This window comes from Rhipicephalus sanguineus, chromosome 4 (genome assembly GCF_013339695.2).
Source record: "Rhipicephalus sanguineus isolate Rsan-2018 chromosome 4, BIME_Rsan_1.4, whole genome shotgun sequence".
In the NCBI taxonomy this organism is placed as follows: Eukaryota; Metazoa; Arthropoda; class Arachnida; order Ixodida; family Ixodidae; genus Rhipicephalus; species Rhipicephalus sanguineus.
Window position 1 is genome coordinate 155,257,019 of NC_051179.1, and position 20,239 is coordinate 155,277,257.

The 20,239-nt window shown below is 46.4% G+C and overlaps 1 protein-coding gene across 1 annotated transcript in view; it reads right to left on the reverse strand.

The window, feature by feature from the left end:
- Positions 1 to 549: 549 nt before the first annotated feature.
- LOC119391770 (uncharacterized) overlaps positions 550 to 20,239 on the reverse strand; it is a 46,670-nt gene continuing 26,980 nt past the window's right edge. Inside the window, exon 4 of the mRNA XM_037659421.2 lies at positions 550 to 1,989. Within this exon, the coding sequence (XP_037515349.1) occupies positions 1,639 to 1,989 (351 nt within the window). The 3' untranslated portion in view covers positions 550 to 1,638. The remainder of the gene's footprint in view (positions 1,990 to 20,239) is intronic.

Sequence of the window (20,239 nt, forward strand, 5' to 3'; positions counted from 1 at the left end):
AAAGCAACAATTCAGGGATTGGGAGCCGAATAATTGCTTCATTAAACACACAAATTCGCAGTAGGGGTCATCGCTGTAGTGGTGTTCGCAATTACACACGGAAGGTAGGAATCCGGCCAGGCCATGTAGCATGCTTCATTGTACAAGCCATTTTGTATTGTAGCGGCGTTTAACTGTATTACGTGCGTAGAATCCGTAATACAATGTAAGCTCGCGTCATTAGAAAAACAACAGATTTTTGTCATTCGCGTTTTGTTCCGCCATAATCTGGGCATGCAATATACACGCCAACATAGAAGCAAACTGTTTCTCTTAGATTATTTAGATAAATCACGAATTCTGCGCAACTGGTAAAGAATCAGGAGCCATCGATACTAGAGCATGACCGCTATAAACTGCACTACGGGTATCTTCAGCAATACGGTCTATATATATATTATATATATATATATATATATCTATATATATATATATATATATATATATATATAATATATATATATATATATATATATATATAATATATATATATATATATATATATATATATATATATGATGTTTTTGAACAATCATTCTAAATATTGTGTTACTACCATGTGAATTTAAGAAAGAGTAACGAGGCGGTTATTTTTAAAAAATAAAAACAGTTTGCGATGCCCAGATGGGGCTTTGACAACAAGCTTTAAAATATTTTTGGACAAGCGCATGTGCTTCCCAGTAATATCATTTCTTTATCTGCGCTCATGCTTTATACGTCTTAATATATCGCTAAATGCCCATTCATGTCTCGCATGATATTTGCGAAGGACCCAGGCGCCTGATTAACTAGGTGAAGCTACACTCACAGGGGCTGCACCAACTGGAATCTTACGGAAGTCAACTGTATATCTTGAATTCCTGCTTCAAGTAGGCAGCCAGTTATCCTCGCGAACCGCGGCCGCCGCCACCACCACTGCGTCCACTGCCGCTACCCCCACGCTTACTGCCGCTGCTACTGCCATAACTGCTACTTCCACGGCCACTACCACCGCGGCTGCTACTACCATAGCGTCTACCTCCATTGCCACTTCCGCCACGACTACTGCCCCAGCTTCTGCGACCGAGAAAGCTATTTGACCCAACATTTCTGCCGCTGATTCCACTAACTGAAGAAACGCTGCTGAGGCTGTTAGAAGGAATTGAATATCTACTATTAGTGCCCGCGCCATGGTTTCTCAATACGTTGTGACTATCACTACTTCCCCTACCGCCACGGCCTCCCGTGAGCAAGCCTGCGGTAGCCAGCAAAGCCACGGCTCGACTGACACCATTGCCGGGATTATACCCATTTCTGTAGCCAGTGTGACCGGAGACGAAATGATTACCGAGTGTTGGACCGTACCTATAGCGATCCCATAGTCTTTCGCGACCAGGGACGCCCATGTGGCCCCCCACAGTCCAGTTTCTACCACCAGCACCAGTCCTATCGCCTGGACTAAAAAGCACCTCATCGCTGTCAAGATCACTGTTTTCTAAGATGAATTTATACCGCTCGTCGATGGGACCAAGGCCATAGTTTGATAATGCTCGCCTGTAACGATGATGTCCACTAATTCATCCAACGTCATGGAAGTCATGACTATTACCGCTGCTTGGATCACTTATCCGAGATTTCGCACCATGACCTAAATATCTCGTCTACGATTCCGGCCGTCAACATCACCGCGACGTGTTTAGTATTTCTGCTTGCAGATGCAGGATTTCCGCTGGCTCCTGAACTTGCAGTCATGCTTATACGTTGTAGCGTATTTGTTAGGATGTCGGCTTCTTTAGGGGCTTTGTTGCTGCTGGTATTGACCGGAGGTAACCACTGGAGGTTGCGTTTGGCGTTGCTGTAACGGAATCCAGGTTGAGGCAATTTGAGTGCAGAAATGAACTCATGCTTCAAGTGGTTCTGTAGTGGGAATGAAGGAATCTCCTTGCAAATACCGCTCTTGCAGAAGCCGCCCTAAGGGAGTAAAGAAAGAGAAGTGTTTTATGCGAGTAAAAATTTTCTAACATTCACCCTTCTGCCATTTTGGTGGTAGAAGGAAATTAGACAAGGCAACCCAGGTCGCGTGGCGACGATTACAATCATTATCTTTTAAATGCGAAGCATTTCTTAGCGAACCTCAGGCACTTTGGCCGTTTCTATCTACGTATCTATCTATCTATCTATCTATCTATCTATCTATCTATCTATCTATCTATCTGTCTATCTATCTATCTAGCCGCCTACGTCTGGGCGCTCTCCTGGTCGTCTCCATAACTTGTAGTATACCAAAATTGGCCTAGCAGGGAATCAGTTTATGACGAACACGATTCACTGGTCATGACATGAATAACGCACAATACCTGTCACGTACGTCATGAAACCCTTTCTCTCAGTCACGTGTGGCACATACCCGTAAAGCAGAGTTAATGATATGCGGGTATGTGCCACAGGTGATACAGAGTCTCAACCACCACAGTAACCGCGATCACACACATTGACAGTCAAGGAAAGGGATAATAATAATAATAATTGTTGTGGTTTTATGCCCGAAAACCACGAAATGATATGAGAGACGCCGTAGCGAATGGCCCCGCAAATTTTGATCATTGGGTATTCTTTAACGTGTACCGAGATCGCACAGAACACGGGCATCTAGCATTTTGCCTCTATCCAAAGGCGATCGCCGCGGCCGGGATCGAACCCGCGACCTTCGGGTCAGCAGCCGAGCACCTTAACCGCTACACCACCGCGGCGAACCCAAGGAAAGTGAGGAAACTGAAGACAGAACACCCCTGGAAGACGCTCAAGTACCATCCACTCGTCCACATGGTCCGCAACGTGGACCACGTGTTTTACGCAAATACCGGCGTCAATGCTTCCTACAATAAATCTTCCCAGAGAACCAGGCCTCTCAGCAATACCGGTGTCTTGAACATTGATTTATCAAGACCCAAAAATGCTTGGTCCTTATATTGCGTGAAAGATGGATTGGATGTGGCGAGGGCATCAAAAGACCTCGCTGCCACGTCCACGACAGGAGGCATCATAGATCATATTATCGTAAGAGGCATCCAGGATTTCCACCAGCTGTACTATACCTCGCACTTCACTATACACTTAGACCCCTCGTAACCGCGATCACGAACGGATCTGATTAACAAGTCCGGTCCAGCTGCTGGTGCTCACTGATCACGGTGATGATGACCTCGTTCGAGAACTGTCAAGAACCCCTTCTACACATACACACGGGTTCGTGAAACGGGCGTGCGTTCTCCGTCATAGCGAACAAGTATAAGCATTACAACTGTAACTGTGACTGTAACGTACGTGCAATGCGCCTGCGCGTGCCATTCGGCTGTGTATATATCTAGGGAAACTTTCCTGAATGAAGCTTAGTTGCGAGTAACACCTGTCCCGTGCATCCGTGTTCCTTCTTTGCCCTGTTCGGATTCGCGCTATCCAGTATTGATGAATATAAGCACTGCATATCAGCTTACCGCGTCTGGTGTTGGTAACACCCATGTGTCTGTTGCCATGGCTATGCAACTGTACACAACTGGCTATATAATAGATATGCGACTCTTCAACATATGAGTGTGCGTATACCACTTCCATATTTCTCTAGCCTAATTCCGTAACGTTTCCCTCAATGTGAAAAATTACGCCACAGTCACCATCCCGCGCATGCTTCGCATAACATCGATTCCCACGGTACGTGGGACCTGCCAATTTTTTCAAATCCTTATATTTTGTCCAAAATAGATCCTTCAGCGTACAATTCGCAATGTGAATTCTGTCCCCGGACGGCCACCTTATTCCATATGGTATGGGAGGGCCAAGTCAATCCCTCTTTGTCAGCCAATCATAATGCTGCATTAGTCGAGTGGGAGGCGACCCTGTCCAGCTCTGACCCAGGGCAGCAACAAGCCCTGGTCGACCGAGCCCGGATGGCGGCAAGAGCCAATGGTCTTCCGGACTAGGAGGTCCAACCACTACAGACTCAAATTAACTTGTTTGAAATAAATATTTTATTCTCTCTCTCTAACATTCACCCTGCATTTCTGTGAAGGCCTCTTGTATATACAAAAAAAAATGAAATCGACCAGTTACGCACTAACGGTGCGAAGATTGAGAAAAGAGTGGAGCTGATGGTGTTACCCTCCACCTTTCCCTTCCGCTCAACTTCACTTCCCTTAGCCACCCATACTATACATGGCTATGGTATGTTGGTATTGCATTCCATTAGTTTTACAAATCGATTGTTATTGATTGGTTATCGATCCATACGAATTGGCCGGGGAAATCGAAATTTGCCAAGTGTTGAATATATGGTTTCATCGAAGTCGTAATCGGCATCGATTAGTTATCGATCCGTAGTGAAGGGTTATCGATTGGCTATTAATGGGTGTTATACGTGTATCCAAGCTCAAACGAACATAGACAGGCGTGTCGCGGCGTTTTCTATGACTGATCGGGTACTGATTGGTTATCGAACAGTAATGATTGGTTATCGATTGTCTATCGATCCGTATTACACGTGCCTCGAAGGTCAAGCGAGCATATAGCTATATGTTTCGTGGCATTTTCTATTAATTATTCGGCATTTATTGGTTATCGATCACTATTGATTGCGTATAGATAGGTCTTCGATTGGCATTAAACGTGTATCCAAGATGAAGCGAGCATAGACAGGCTTTCCCGCGCTTTTGGCGCGGCGACACGGGTAGCTTATGGGCTGTCAAGGCGACGCGCAGTGACTTCATCGCTCAACAAAGCTTTTCCAGCCCACGGTTCACACCTTACGCCCAGCTTTAACAGATCCGCTGTTAAAATATTTGGAACTTGCCGGCATCGGCTACTGCTGAAGATAATGGCAATAGTATCATAGGTACTATATTATACGATGATATACAATTGCTGCTTAACTCACTTTCAGCGGTGAACTTTGTAATGCAGCGTTTTGTGATTTACCAAGAGAACTTTTATTACCGCTCGACATTCTACATTGTACCTCTGGCGGTACAGCCGCAAAATGTTTTGGAAAGATCCACAGTAACTGCTAGATTTCGAAGGCCATTCATTGGTGCACTGCATCGTACTTGATGAAGCAAGTACGAAGCTGTGATCAGAACGCTTACGCTACAGGACCGAATGAACGAGACGGCTTAACCAGAATCGACGCCAACAGGGAACACGAGCCGTGGCCTCACGTGCCACTGCGAAGCGCTGTCCTTATTTTTTTTCTGTGAGGTCGCGCGCTCTCCGGCTTTGTTCGCCGCCCAAACGAGGGCACTACAACGGCATTATGTGACGTTACGTCCCATGACGTCAGGCCAGAATGTGTGACGTCAGCATGACGTCACATATTTTGACGATCTCTGACGGCTTCGTCACTTTATATGGTCACGTCATGAATTTATGCACCACTCGTACCCGACGCCGCAGGACGAGAGACGCCGCAGACGACGCGGTCTGCGGCGTCTGCGGCACACCGGTCGTGGAGTGCGAGTTCCAAGAGAGGCACTGCGAACCGCAGTTTCGTTGCTTTGTCGGGAATTTTAGTACGCGTAGATTATTACTAGTACCTACAGAAAGGAAACGATAGGGAGTAAGTGCGTTACTAGTTTTATGACAGTGGAAGCTTCAGCTTATTATTTCTTGTCTTTAGCTTGAATAGTGCAGGGGGAACAAGGACACATTCAAGGACAGGAGACACACAAAGCGCAAGCTAGCAACAGGGCCTTATTCTTCACACCGCGCTCTTATACACCCGCATGCGGCCGTCACTCATGCGAGAAAAGATTAGCTTCTAAGAAAAACAGGTTCCCTGTCGATCCCTTTGGTCTTTTTGATAAAGCTCCTCGCTCGCTCTATCGGAACGGTTTCACTGGTTGCCTTGTCACTACGGTATCTCCGGCGACAACCTCACCGAAGAAGCTGCCAAAAAGCACACGTAGAAACAATCCTTGTTTCTATTTCTTTATCAAGGATTGGCGCGGCTCGACGCTTCAGTAAGGTGGCGCAGAGCGTGACACTGTAGAAGTCGCAAACATCAGAGTTCACACACTATCGATTGTATTCTCTAGAACCATCTCTCCGACTACGGCTGCTACCTCGTCTTTCCCGAAAGGAAGTGCAATGTTATGCCGTCTGCGTCTGAGTGTAATGAAACTATTGGGAGACGAAAGAGACGCCACACGCCATCGTTGTTCGTTTCGAAAGACTGATGTTTATTGCGATGAGAATGCCAGTGGTAAGAGTTCCGGATTACATGGTTGCCTGAGGACTACTGAAAACAAGCTGGTGTTAGGAGATTTTACATACTCCCCCCCAATGAGCCTTAGCTCATTCACGTAAAGATTCCAGAGGATACAAAAGTTGCACTGGTCTTCGGATCACAGTCCCACTTGGTAGTCGCACCATACAGGCCCTGATCCGCCCGTCACGTCCGATTAACACCTCGGCGACCACTCCCATCTTCCATAGTTGCCGTGGCAATAGATGCTCGTAGACAAGCACCGCCGTGCCCTCTCTGATGGCGTTCGACGAGGTCGGTACGTAGAAATGTGCGCTACGCAGACTGTTCAGGTATTCCTTCTGCCATCTTCGCCAGAATTGATCTGTTATTCTTTGTCGGTATTTCCAACTCCTTTCAAGATTGTTCGGCCGTGGCGTAGCATCTTCGGAAGTCGATGTGGGCAGTGACGTCAGACGCTTGCCAACAAGAAAATGAGAAGGGGTCAGAGGTTCTACTTCGGTGGCCTCTGCAGAGACATATGTCAGAGGCCTAGAATTGATGACTGCTTCAATTTCGGTGAGGATCGTCGCAAGTTCCTCAAAAGTACAGTAACTGTTTCCCAAAACTTTCTTGAGAGAGGACTTGACAGATCGTACCAATCTTTCCCAAAAGCCGCCCCGCCACGGGGCTCTTTCGGCGATGAAGTTCCACTGGATGCGATGCTCAGCAAAATAATTTTGTAGTTCTTTCCCACGTATGGTTTTCCACAACCTTCGTAGGTCACGCGACGCTCGTTGAAAGGTTTTTGCGTTGTCTGAGAAAATAACTCGGCACACTCCTCTTCTTGCCACAAATCTTCTGAACGCCTTGAGAAAGCTGTCGATTGACATGTCTGTTACCAATTCAAGGTGTATCGCTCTTGTGACCGCACATGTAAAGAGGAGAATGTAAGATTTCTTGTTTCTGCCCTGATCTTTTGTGTAGAGCGGGCCAGCAAAATTTATGCCTGTCACCTCGAAAGGCAACGCCTTTGTTACTCTCTCAGGAGGCAAAGGAGCCGCTACTTCAGTGGCAGCTCTGCAGTTGAAGCGGTCACAGGTCACGCATCTTTTCAGCGTCCTTTTTACTACCTGCCTGCCCTTCATTATCCAGAACTTTTCTCTTAGTTCTGTAAGCGTTTCAAGAGGCCCAGCATGTAAAAGGCGCCTGTGCGTTCCTTCAATTAATAGGTCAATATAGGGATGATTCGGCGGGAGCACAATCGGATGCCTGGTGTCGTAAGGCATTTCGGCATTTCTTAGACGTCCCCCAACTCTCAATACTCCGTGACTGTCTAGGAATACATTCAGATCACGTAATGGTGAGCCCTTCGGTATTCTTGCTGAGTGAACAATGCACTGAAGTTCTTCGGAAAAGGCCTCACGTTGCACCTCTCTGATCAGACATATCTGAGCTTTGTTTATTTGTTCGGCGGTCAGAAATCCCTGCTCTTTCTCGCGGGGATACCTAGAGTTGTGCACAAATCGCTGCATCCATGCGACAACTCTGATCAGTTTAGTCAAGGAACTAAATTGCTTAAAAGGCAAGGCTGATTTTTCCACCGACTGCACAACAGTGTGAACGTGAACTGGCTTTCTTTCATCTTCCGCAGTTAGGTCTTCACAGACGTTTTCGCTGCGTGGCCAATCCGCAGAGGGATGGGACAGCCACGAAGGTCCATGCCACCAAACCGTAGTTGTTTTGAGCACATCAGGCGAAACTCCTCGTGTTAAGAGGTCAGCTGCATTCTCTGCACCTGGGCAGTGGTTCCATTGGTCTGGATCTGTGAGCCGTTGGATCTCCATCACTCGGTTAGCCACGAAGGGTTTCCACTGCCTCGCAGAGCCGCGGACCCAGTGAAGTGCGATGGTTGAATCCGTCCACAGAAACCACTCTTCCACTTGTAGTGTAAATGATCGGGCCAGGTAGTCTTTCAGTCGGGCACCCATTAGCATACCCATCAATTCAAGTCTTGGAAGGGAAAGCTTCTTTAGTGGGGCTACTCTCGATTTGGACAAGATCAAATTTGCATTTGGAATGCCCAGTCGACAAACCCGCAAGTATGCAACCGCTCCGTATGCCTTGGGGCTTGCATCAGTGAATATATGAATCTCTATTTTGTCATATTCAGCACTGACACAACATCTTGGAACGGTTACCTCAGTTAAATGATACAGTGCAGTGTGCCATTGCGTCCACACCGCTTGCACCTCTTCGGGTAATGGTGCATCCCAGCCAAGGCCTAGTTCCCAGAGTTCTTGGAACATCAATTTGGCAGTCACAGTGACTGGAGAAAGCATACCTAAGGGATCGAAAATACGCGCCGATGCTTGAAGAATGAATCTTTTGGTGTTGCAGTTTCGGTCAAGGAAATCTAAGATAGGCTCTATAGAAAAGGCAAGGTGGTCATTTTCTTTATCCCATACCAGTCCTAACACACGCGTAGTACTGCTTGTAGGGCACTGCACTGTGTTCGTGGGACATCCAGTTCCTTCATTCTGAAATATCTCCTGCAACGTTTTGGAATTTGAATTCCACTTTCGAAGGGACATGCTTGCCCCTTTCATTATGCCCAGTGCTTCTCGATAGAATTCTTCAGCCGCTTCTTCCGTGTCGGCACCTGAAATGAGGTCGTCGACGTAGAAGCTATCGGCCAGTGTTCGTGCTGTGCCCGAACAGTTGTCCATCATACCGAGATGGTGACGCATCGTGGCAGCAAGCAGAAATGGGCTACTGGTCACTCCGAAAGGGACTCGTGTCATCCTCCAGACTTCAAGTGACGGATTCGGGTTTTTCTTAGTTGGTACTTCTCCATACCAGAGGAAGCGTACGGCATCTCTATCTTCCTTTCTCAGTGATATTTGTAAAAACGCCTTTTCGATATCTGCACTGAGTCCGATGCGGTGCGTTCTGAAATTGAGCATGACCTTTAAGATATCTGGGTTTAAGTTCGGTCCTGAATCCAGTGCTTCATTCAGTGACACGCACCCGGTATCGCTCGACGACGCGTCAAAGACCACTCTGACGCTAGTTGACAGGCTAGCAGGGCGCAACACAGCTCGGTGGGGCATGTAATACAATCTGTTTTCAATGCTTACTGCGTCTTTCGGGAGCCGCTCGGCGAATCCTTGTTCAAGGTACTGACGTATGGCCTCGTCGTACTTCGTCAGCATTGCCTCATCTTTCAACAGTTTCTGTGTGAGGCTGGCCAAACGTTTCTTTGCAACTCCCTCGTTGTCAGCAAGACGAAAATCCACGGGCTTCCATGGAAGAGCTACTTCGTATCTTCCATTGGTGAACTTAATGGATGACTCAAAAGCCTTATGAACTTCTTCGTGCTCCTGATTATGTGGAACTTGGTCCACAATACCCATGCTTTCGAGCTCCCAGAAAGATTTGAGCTGAGTCGTCAATGCACATTTGTTTTCCGCTACAACGGCTCGAAGGACAGCCACCGTTGCACTGGTGTTGCGGTACGGCACTGTGCCCTGCAGTGTCCACCCGAAGTGTGTTTTAATTGCAACTAGGCCACCCTGAAGCTTCTGCACTTCGCCGGTCACTAGACTCCAATAGTAGTCAGCGCCAATCAGTATACCAATGCCATTTTGCTCTAATTGTGCAGGCGGCAAGGTAACGTCAGCTAGGTCAGCCACTTTCATTTTGACCTCTTTTATCACCTTCTCGGGCACAAGAAGCTCGTCAGAACAGATCTCAGGTATCTCCAAGGCCTCGAGACAGTGTTCTTTTCTGTCATACTGACTCCTCAACCAAAGCCGTACTCGCCTGCGCTTTTTCTTAATGGCACTGTCTGCTCCTCCAAAGGGAAAAATGGTAATGTCTTCCTCACCAAGTACTTCCAAATTCAGCTGACGTGACAGTTCTTCTGTCACAAATGTTCTCTGACTTCCGCCATCAAATAGAGCACGGGTGAGCAGTCTTCGCTGGGTACCCTTTGCCCATATTTGAGCTGTCTGGAGCAGTACAGTTGTCGTTTCGTCATCTTTGCTACCTGTCGCCGAGTGCAATTCGGTTGCTGTGTTAGCAGCAGGCTTCCACGCAGGATTGCACATTTGAGTAAGGTGCCTCTTACTGCATATTTTACACTTTACTCCTTTGTTGCGACATTCTCGCGATGTGTGCCCTTTAATAGAACATCGGAAGCATCTGCCAGCTTTGAGGAGTGCCCCTTTTCTTTCTTCAAGAGAAAGCGGCGTCTGGCATTCCTTCGTCACGTGATCCTTAGCGGCACAAAACGCACAAGGCTCTTTCTGTTTGGAATCACTAGCCGTTAAGAGTGAAGCTGCTGACGCCCTCGGAGCTCTGGACCTTTCATTATCAAAACGTGGTTTTGTACTACTGCCTTTGCCTTCTCTCTGCCCAACCTGCAACGCCTTTTCCCGGCTCTCCACTTCGTTTTTGAGAAAACATTGCAACCTCGCAATGCACAAGCTATCCTCTTTTTTCTCTGCAGAGCAATGTTTGTGATATTCTACCACTAGTTCGCCTGGCAGCATTCGCAGAAGTGCGGAGGCAAGCATTGCTCCGTAGCTGCCTGTATGAACTCCAAGTGCCGTGAGAGCGGCTATATTTCGCTGCATGTGGTCATAGAGGCGACGTAGGTCTCTTACCTCCTGCCCGCTTCGTACAGTTGGGAGGTCCAGCAACTGCGTAAGATGCTCCTGGATGAGCACATCTGTGCGTCCGAAACGCTCCTTCAACAGCTCGATGACCGTATTATAGTTGGCTGCGGTCGCTTGTATACCGGCCACCGCCGCTGCTGCCCTCCCAGAAAGCGCAGACAGCAAATACAAAAACTTCTCTCCGTCGGAAAGAACGTCGTTGTCGTGTATGGCTTGCTGGTACTGCTCCCAGAAGGGCTGCCACTCCGTGGCGGCGCCGCTAAACCGCTGCAGCTCGAGTTTCGGCAACTTCACCTTTGAAACCGTTGGCTCTCAGGTTCCCGTTGCGAGGGGCCCGTGACGCCTCCGCTGCTGTGATGGCGTTCGCTCGTTGCGCTCCGGCTTGTTGGCTGAGCCTTGCGACGTAGGTTATTATTCTGTCGTTGTACGCGATTGTACGTGCGTAGTTCTCCTCGGCTTCTTCGTCCGGCACAAGCGGCTCGACAGCAGCGTCCACCTCGTTCAGCTGTGTTAGGAGGGCGCCGAGTCTTGCTGACAGCACGTTCAGTGTCGTTTCGTCTGCTTGTGCTTCTAGCGATGAATCTGCCTCGGATATCAACTTCGTCGCTTGGGTTCTCAGAGCGCTTCGTTTTTTCTTCAGTCGTTCCATCGTACCTCCGTCGTTGCGTTGCTTTCAGTACCACGAATGACCTCGGAGGTAAGTAGAGTCTTTCTTCGCCGCTGGCTTTAGGTTTCAGTTTCACAGGGCGTGGCTTGTGGCGTCGTTAGGCCTCGTTGTTAGAACCGTGAAGTCCAAGGCGGTTGCACGTCCAAGGATCGTTGTGTTAACGGTAAAGTCCGTCGGAATGCCGACGCATGATGACCTCTTTGTAACGCTGAACTGATGGTCGCTTCAGCTCCCGGGTTTCGGCACCAAAATAATGAAACTATTGGGAGACGAAAGAGACGCCACACGCCATCGTTGTTCGTTTCGAAAGACTGATGTTTATTGCGATGAGAATGCCAGTGGTAAGAGTTCCGGATTACATGGTTGCCTGAGGACTACTGAAAACAAGCTGGTGTTAGGAGATTTTACAGAGTGTAACATTCACCAACGCCCACTCAATTAAGATTGAGATGGCCCAACGGTCCAAATGCAGCGACTGTGCTCTCTAAAAAACTATTGAACACACCTTGCGTTATTGCCCGACTTACACAAAATAGAGGCTTCACCACTGTACTCTTTTAAATCACTTTGCGGAGGCGCTTTCACTGTCTAGAAGATATCTGTACCATAGGACTGCACATCACAGCGAAAGGCAGCGAAAGCGCTGCTGCGTTTTCTTAAGCATACCGGACTGATTCGCCACCTCTGATATCAAAAAGAAAACTGTTGTGACGGCTAAAACAGTGAATTTTCTATCCTGCTCTCTCACTTTTCTTCCCCTTCTCACCTTGGCCAGTGCAGGGTAGCCTACCGGGCTCAGCCCTGGTTAACCTCCCTACCGTCGTTTTATTCGTATTCTCTGTCACTCTCTCTCTCTCTCTCTCTAGTCGGAGCGGTTCACAGACGGGATGATCATATGCAGCTTTTCTGGACACCAGCGGCCTAGTTCGCGTGAACGACACCACGTGGCGTATCGACCTTAAAGAATTCAAAAGTCCCGCCATGACGTATGCAGTGACGCGGCAATAAATAAAAGAGAATCAAAAGAAACAGTACACACGCCCCGAGACTGTCGCTTCACCTCGGTGCGCAGAAAAGAGCGCTGTTTGTTGGCGTTATCTCCACGGCGACGACTGGCAATGAATTGGCAGTTTTTCTAGACGTGCCGTGCCAAATGTCTGGCCGTTATAGACGCGCCCACGATGTATCAAGAGAATCGCGTTTTTTATTTGTTTGTTTGCTTAGTTTCTTGCGCTGCCGTACCGGTGAGCTTTTGGAGCAGCATGCTGCTTTCCGAGTTTCTTTTTGAGCTAGCGGGAAGCATTATGTTTGGGTACGAACAGGATATTGTGGTTGCATAATAACCGAATTTCCTTTGGTGTACCACTTAGGTGCTGCTCGTTTGCTCGTTGCGTTACCTCAAATTAAAACTGGATAAGTTTGAGAACGCTAGGAATGAGAGTAAAAAAAAGGAAGTTAAAGATAGTTTTTATTTGTTTTTATTTATTATTGAAATGTGACTGCCACCGCAAGCTTGGCGCCGTCTAAGCGGGTGTGCAAAAATGATACAGTCGTTGAAAGATGACCTTGTACACCGGAAAATGTGAACTTGGTTAGTTTCTTTTTGTTAGGAATGAACGTATGGTAGAACATATACGACTGACGTGTTGTGTAATAATGTCTAGATCTGCTGTCTATCCCGTTAAAAAAGGCACTTATCTATCCTAATTGCATTTCTTCTTTTTTCTTTCTTTTTTTTCCTTTTTTTTCTCACGGTCGACTGACTCATATGCTCGAGGTGATTGTCTTGAATCCTGTTGGCGCAGATACACCAATAGGTTACTCTAATGGGCTGGAAGTTCTCCTGAAGCTCTCCTATCATGTTCTGTAGGCGCAGTCTCTTTCAACTTTGCACTACAGCCAGGAAAATTCGATCATGAATCACCTACTGGCTCAATCGTCCACTTCGATCAGCACAAAGAATTTCTGAAGAGCGAATTTTGCGTTTTTGCGCTGACAACAACGATTGTTAATGCAACATAATATAGTAACTGTTCCTACAATCTCTCAAACCACTTCTTTATTCTGTATCACTCGTGATGTAGAGTACAAAATGCAATTGACTTGCTCAACAACGGGTCACAAGAAACACCAGAGAAAAGCGAACCCTTTAATTCCCCCTTCTTTCGTTCACCCAGCATATGAAAATTTTTTCCATTGTGAGTGGAGCTCCTTCTGTTGCCACGAAGATGTGCAGGCGTTCCAAAGGAAATCTTAAGCCTTTCTTTCCAGGAGGTTCCCTTAAGAGAACGATGGTGTTTATGCGCACAGGAATTTTGATTAGTAGTTTTCACTCGTAGCAATGACTGAAAAATACCAGTCTTCAGCCAGATAAAGCCTAGCGAAATCTGCTTTTTCCCTTAATATCTACTGCTTTTCAAGCAGTAGTCTTCTTCCTCTGAAAGCCCAACGGAAAATGACCCATGTCGAATAGAATGATTACAGCTCCGCTCGAGGGTCTTCAAAACCGGAGCTTTTTTTTGTACTCCATGATGCAAAATATCAGCCGCGTATTGAATCCTGGAATCCTCTGGCTTGATAGGAATGTCAAAGCTGCGAAGACATTCCTGGCTGGGATTCTTTTTTTGGCTCAAACGTGTAGGCCCACCTTGAAAGTACCTTCCACTGTATCGAGTAGTTTTGTCTCTATTGCAGATAAGGAAATCATAGTAAAATAGATAGTAAGAAATATATAATTGAATATTAAATTTTACTGCAACATAAAAGTTTCAATAGAAATACGCGCGAAAGCGACTAAGAAAAATTAATAATATTTCAGAAGACACGATAACTGGCATGTAGCCTCGACTTTAATAATAGGGATATCTGCACACAGGTGGAAAGTCTGGTTAATGCGCATCGATAGCACAGTGCTATCATAGATGCACGCGTTTTAGAAAACACCCTCTAGACATGGTATTCCCTCTCAGCTTTGTCTGAGTGGAAATAGGTCAAAGAATTGAATTCCTGTCAATTTGATAACATGTTATTTTTTTTCTTAGATTAGGCCCTAAATCTGCCCTAAATGGTGGCTCTGTGCTGTACAGCACACTCGTGTGCTTTACAGCGCAGAGCCACCATTTAGGGCAGATTTTGTAGTGACGCGGAAATTACCTCCTTGATAGTGAGAAAGTTCAAATATGTATACACAGTAACCTTCTCAATATTTACTTATGGACAAATATTTGGGATCGTGGAACATGAGGTGAGCATGAGTGAGGTCACGCATTTTTAGAGTAAATACTTACTCTATCACTATATATATTCGCGATGTGCTTTCTTAAAGGGTCTGACAACCGACCGAAATGTGTCACAAGACCCTGGCTGTGAATTACAGTGACATAAACGAGCTTTTTTTATTCACCATATGATTAGGATTTGTATTGTTGAACTGCGCTTTGAAAGTCACAACGGCATGTCGCGTTGCCTGACGGGCAAGCCTTCATAGTGCACGAATGAGATGTGCAGAATGCTGTACGCAGTCCGCTGCTATTTACTAAAGAAAAAAATGCGTTTAAAATTAATCCGCACGTTATTAGGCATTCTCGATTTATTCTGCGCTTATAAAAGAGTAAAAGGAGTTGACGTTGAGAGGTGGCGTTGCCTTCGCGACTACTAGTGAACGCATGTCGAGCAACGGCGCATGCGCGCGGCGCTTTCTACATTGATTGAACTTCCAGGTAGCACACATCAAAACCGGAAAAAAGGCATTCCGTACCGCTGGGGCTGTGGCATGGGCTTCGCAAGACACTGACCTACGTAGGCGGTGTCACGGCTGAAACCTTAGTAAAGGCATCATTTTTTTAGTGAGTGCTACCCGCAAGGCATTCTCTACACACACACACGCACACACATTATATATACATATATATATATAGTATATATATATATATATATATATATATATATATATATATATATATATATATATATATATATATATATATATATATATATATATATATATATATATATATATAGTGCATTACCGACACGTTAGTCATAAACCTGAGCCGAACAAGCAAGACGAGCTTGATCTGTTCATTAGTTTGATGAACCGTAATTAGGCTTGGCTCGGGAACACAATGCGGAGGGCAATCTAGTGAGCGTCGAATACTTGCCTCATTGAATCGGTAAGCAGAACTGTAAAGCGAAAAGCGCTAGTTAGTTTTGAAGTCTTCTTCCTCGCTGTTTTCATTCACTCTGTTGTACATTGCTGCTATCACGGGTACCTCTCAAGGGAAAGTCATCAGTAAAGACAACATGCACGTGTCCATGCCTGGACTTCCCTCTTATTTACTCCCTCTTATTACTCTTTCAACGGCGTGAAGTGGCGTTGTAGCATGAAGGGCAGTGTGTAATCGGCTAATATTCCCTATGAAATTACCTATGCTTTTCAGGAAAGCAGCGTACACTAAAGAACGTGTTGAAAGGGTGTCGTTTCGCCTCACAAAAACAGTCCTGATATCGTGCATGCCTCTCGATTGCATTATCGCCGCGCGCCCGGCACTTCCAGGTCACAGATGGCATGCACGTTATGAGCGTGAGACAGCATTTTTCATAGGAAAGTGGCAAGTGCCGAGGATTCAAGAAAGGAAACGCAAGCCAGCAGCAAAGCAGCCGGTTGAAGATCTCTCGTCGTTGCTATGGCAACGGCCCGCGCGGGCGCGCTCGCTTCCGAGTCTACTTAAAGTCCCTGGATATTTTTGGGAAAGTACCGTCTTTCTTTTAACCGAGCCGCCACGCCGAGCACCCTCCTCTCCCGCCTTCCACCTCCCCACTTCACGGGCCGTCGCCAGGGAAACGCGCGCGTTATCTGCGTGACATGGCATTCTTGATAGGAAAGTGGCGCGAGCCGGGTCATAGGGCCGGCGCCCGCACGGTGGTCGTTTGGGAGAGGAGATGGATACGGTTTGGACACTTGGGAGAGGAGGATTGGACACTTAGGAAAGGATATGGAGGAGAGTGTCGCTACTTTCTATATATCAAGGGACTTTAAGTCTACTTGCCTACCGTTTCGCCGTCTGTTCCGTGCACACCGGTCCCCGCCGCCGGCCTGCGCCAGTCAGCAAGGGGGGGGGGGTTGGGTAAAGGGAGGGGGCACTTGCTGAAGGCCTTGACAGTTTGAGAGAAACACCTATTCTCATTATTCTTGTCGGTAAAACACCGCCTCCGTCAAACTTTTGGGAGCGGAGGCGGGCCCTACAGGCATACCCCCTAGCTACGGGCATGGCCTCTGGACTCCTAGGTGGCCCCCGTCGGTCTACGAAACTTCTTCCGAAGTACCACGGCCCGTACCGTGTGGTCTAGCAAGCCTCGCACTTCATATACGCCGTCAAGTCGCTTGAGACTTATTGTAATCAAACAATGTCGAGGCATGAGATTGTGCATATGGAGCTGCTAAAGCCTCACTGTCACTGTGCAGCTGTCCGTAATTAGCCAGGATGGCTCTTTTTCGGAGGGGAAGTAAATGTAATGCAAAAGAGCAGCACTACTTGCAGAAGCAGAGAACGCTGCTCCCGTAGAAGAAAAGGCGACGATTCAACAATACAAGCTTTGCGTTGGTTCTACTATTACTGGTTACGTTTCTGCGTCGTCTCTAATAGTAGAGTACTTCTTTAAAACGCTTCATTATATTACAAATGGCTGCCCTTATGCTTCCTTTGGTTTCGTTTTGTATTGCCTTCTTATGGTTCAGGTTAACTAAAATGTGGGTTCTTTTTCTTCGTTATTAGGTAATGGGTTGCGTGGTAATAAAAAATAAAACATTTGAAGTTTACTTGCTCCATTTCCAAAAGCGAAACCGAAACTGCAGCAAATATCTTGGGTGCAATGCTCCAGCGAAAAAAAACAAGCAACTAATCTTCAGCAGCGTTGTACTAGTAATAATAATTGCTGGAGTTCTACGTGCCCAAACCATAATATGTTTATGAGGCGTGCCGTAGAGGAGGGCTGCGGGAAATTTCGGCCACTTCAGGCTCGTAACGTGCATCTAAAACCAAGTACACGAGCCTCTAGCATTTTCGCCTTGTTCAAAAATGCTGGAGCCGCCGTCAAACCTGTGCCCTTTGGGTAAGCAGCCGAGCACCGTAACCGCTGTACCACCGCGGCAAACATAAGCAATTCTGAGAGAGACAAAAAAAAAAGAAAAAAATCGCATTGGGATTCGAACCAAGGCCCCAGCGCTTGCGCGCAAACAGCCGGCACGGATGATCAACCCATTCAGCCACAGCGCGCGGCGGCTAGCCCGTGATACGATAGCTATTATAAAGATACTATGGTCAAACTCTCCTTGCAACGCTCCTTGCAAGTGTCCCCACCTTCCAAAGAGCAGAAACAGAATGCAAAAGTGAAAACAGCTGCTTTCTGTTTGCAAAAATGCGCTGTAGACCATAATACGATGTTTCACAGCGCAAGGAACGAGGACGACATTGGAAAACACACACAGCGCTGAACTTACAACTGACTATATTTTCAAACTTACAGCAATATATATGCGCTCTTCACCAGGAAAGAAAAAAGAATAGAGCAAATGAAGCATACAAAAAATTCCAGAAAATATCGTAGAAGCCCAAACAATTTTGAAACGTGATAAAAGTGCACGACTGCAGCTTCGCTTGCTCTTTCGAGCAACGAAAGTGAATTTCTCGTGATCGTAAAATATATGTGATATCGATGATGGGTTGTTGTTTCCTGCGACTACAATTTTTTGTACACCAGGCCTGCAATTGTCGCGTGACCAAAATCACGTAACATCGCACATCTACTTATGTGACTACAATCACGTAACAACTAGCCACGTGACTAAAAATCACGTAAAATCAAGTATTTAGTCTCGCCACTAAAATCCCGTAACGTCACGTAACTATTGACGTGACGTGTTGGCGCCAAAAACTTCGGAACAACCGGGTGCGCAGGGCAACCTCAGCGTCTGCACTGGACTCTGATAAAGATGTACTTTCTCTCTCACGTGACTGAAATCCCATCACGTAACTACTAGTGACGCGATATTTCCCCTTCAGAACCACGCAACAAGTGCGTAGTCTGGGGAACCGACCGAAACCTGAGAAGAATAGATTATCCAAGCCTAGCCATATCCTATAATACTATACTAGCAAAAACCTTGCACCTCTAGTAATAGCTTGGTATTACTAGCAAAACCTTAGAAGAAGCAAGGTCGAACGCTAGCTCCGCTTTCGGTTCCAGCCTTGCGCAACCTGCTGCGCACATTTTCATTTACAGATGTTTAAAACGGCATCTTATTGAGGTACGTTGAGGTGGGCTGCGAGTGCGTGCGAAAAGCTGCTGAATTACAGGATTTCGTTTTGTAACTGGGAGCACCAGTCCCTGGACTTCCCGAAAGCTTTGATCCACACACGTCATATCACACGGACGTATCCGATGCAGCGCACAGTGCTTTGTGATGTTAAAGGAGAAGGCATGCTGGTTTTTTTTTTCTGTTCACGTAGGGCGATAGATATGATAAGAGATGAATAAAAATCCCAGTTTCAACCGCAGGGACGATGAAATGAGTGCGATAGCAACAAATTAAGTAAAGCTGGCAGCTATCTCTTCTAGATCCAGTCTCGCGTAACTCTACAAAATGGTGCTGTAAGAGAACACAGCCACTCCAGGTAGGAAAGGGGATTTCGCACAGTCTCTGAGTTGAGAGCGCAGCATGTAGAAGGGTATATGAGCCGTCCGCTGATGCTTGTCGAGACAGCAATTTTGATTTCATTAAAGTTAAGGCGAAATCATTGCACTGCTGTTTGAAAAAGAACAAATATTTTTTCCTATTCTTTCATTGGCTTAATTATCTGTTGGTCTCATTAGTAGTGTCTAACAAAAAAAAAAGAACCCCTCGAAAAATTCCACTTCGTTCGTTAAGATTACGACAGACACTTGCGTTAGCCCTAAAGTAAAAAGCAACTGCAAAAACGTCTAACTTTGTCATTTAATTACTATGCCTCGCTTGTCTAAGCTTAGTTCACTTCCTTTACGTTGCTGATTTGTAGGTACCTCAGAAGATCGTAACGACGTCATGAGAAGGGAGAAATAAGTTTCCACCACAATACGCGTACAAAAGTTCGAAAGAGCTTTGTTCACCATAACTTGATCGGGCGTTCTGTTCCTTAGGACGTTTACAAAAAAATAAAGTAAGAATTACAAATGTAGATCCGAACGATGTGATACGCGTGGAGTGTTTAAACATACACTAAAAAAGTCGTATAATAAAGAGAAAAAGAAACGGCAGCTCAAGATTACAGTCAAGAACCGAAACCGAAACGAAAGCTCTTTTTTGTTTCGGCGGCGACATCCTGTGCGAAGCTGTGGAACTAAGTCACGGGCTGAAAAAAAATGCTGATCCGTCGCCAGGAATCGAACCGATGACGGCGCGGTTATGCCGCGCTCTGAACTTGAGCGGTCAACTCGCTCGGCCACGGTGGACGCCGTGTCGCCTGTGGTAAGCAAGGATTTATCAATTTACCACAAACATTTGAGCGACCGCGCTTCAAAAAACGCGTTAGGGAACAATGTTATGCCAATTGCGGCAAGTTGAGAATGGCTTTAAACGAAAGCTGAGTGTCAGGACTACATGTG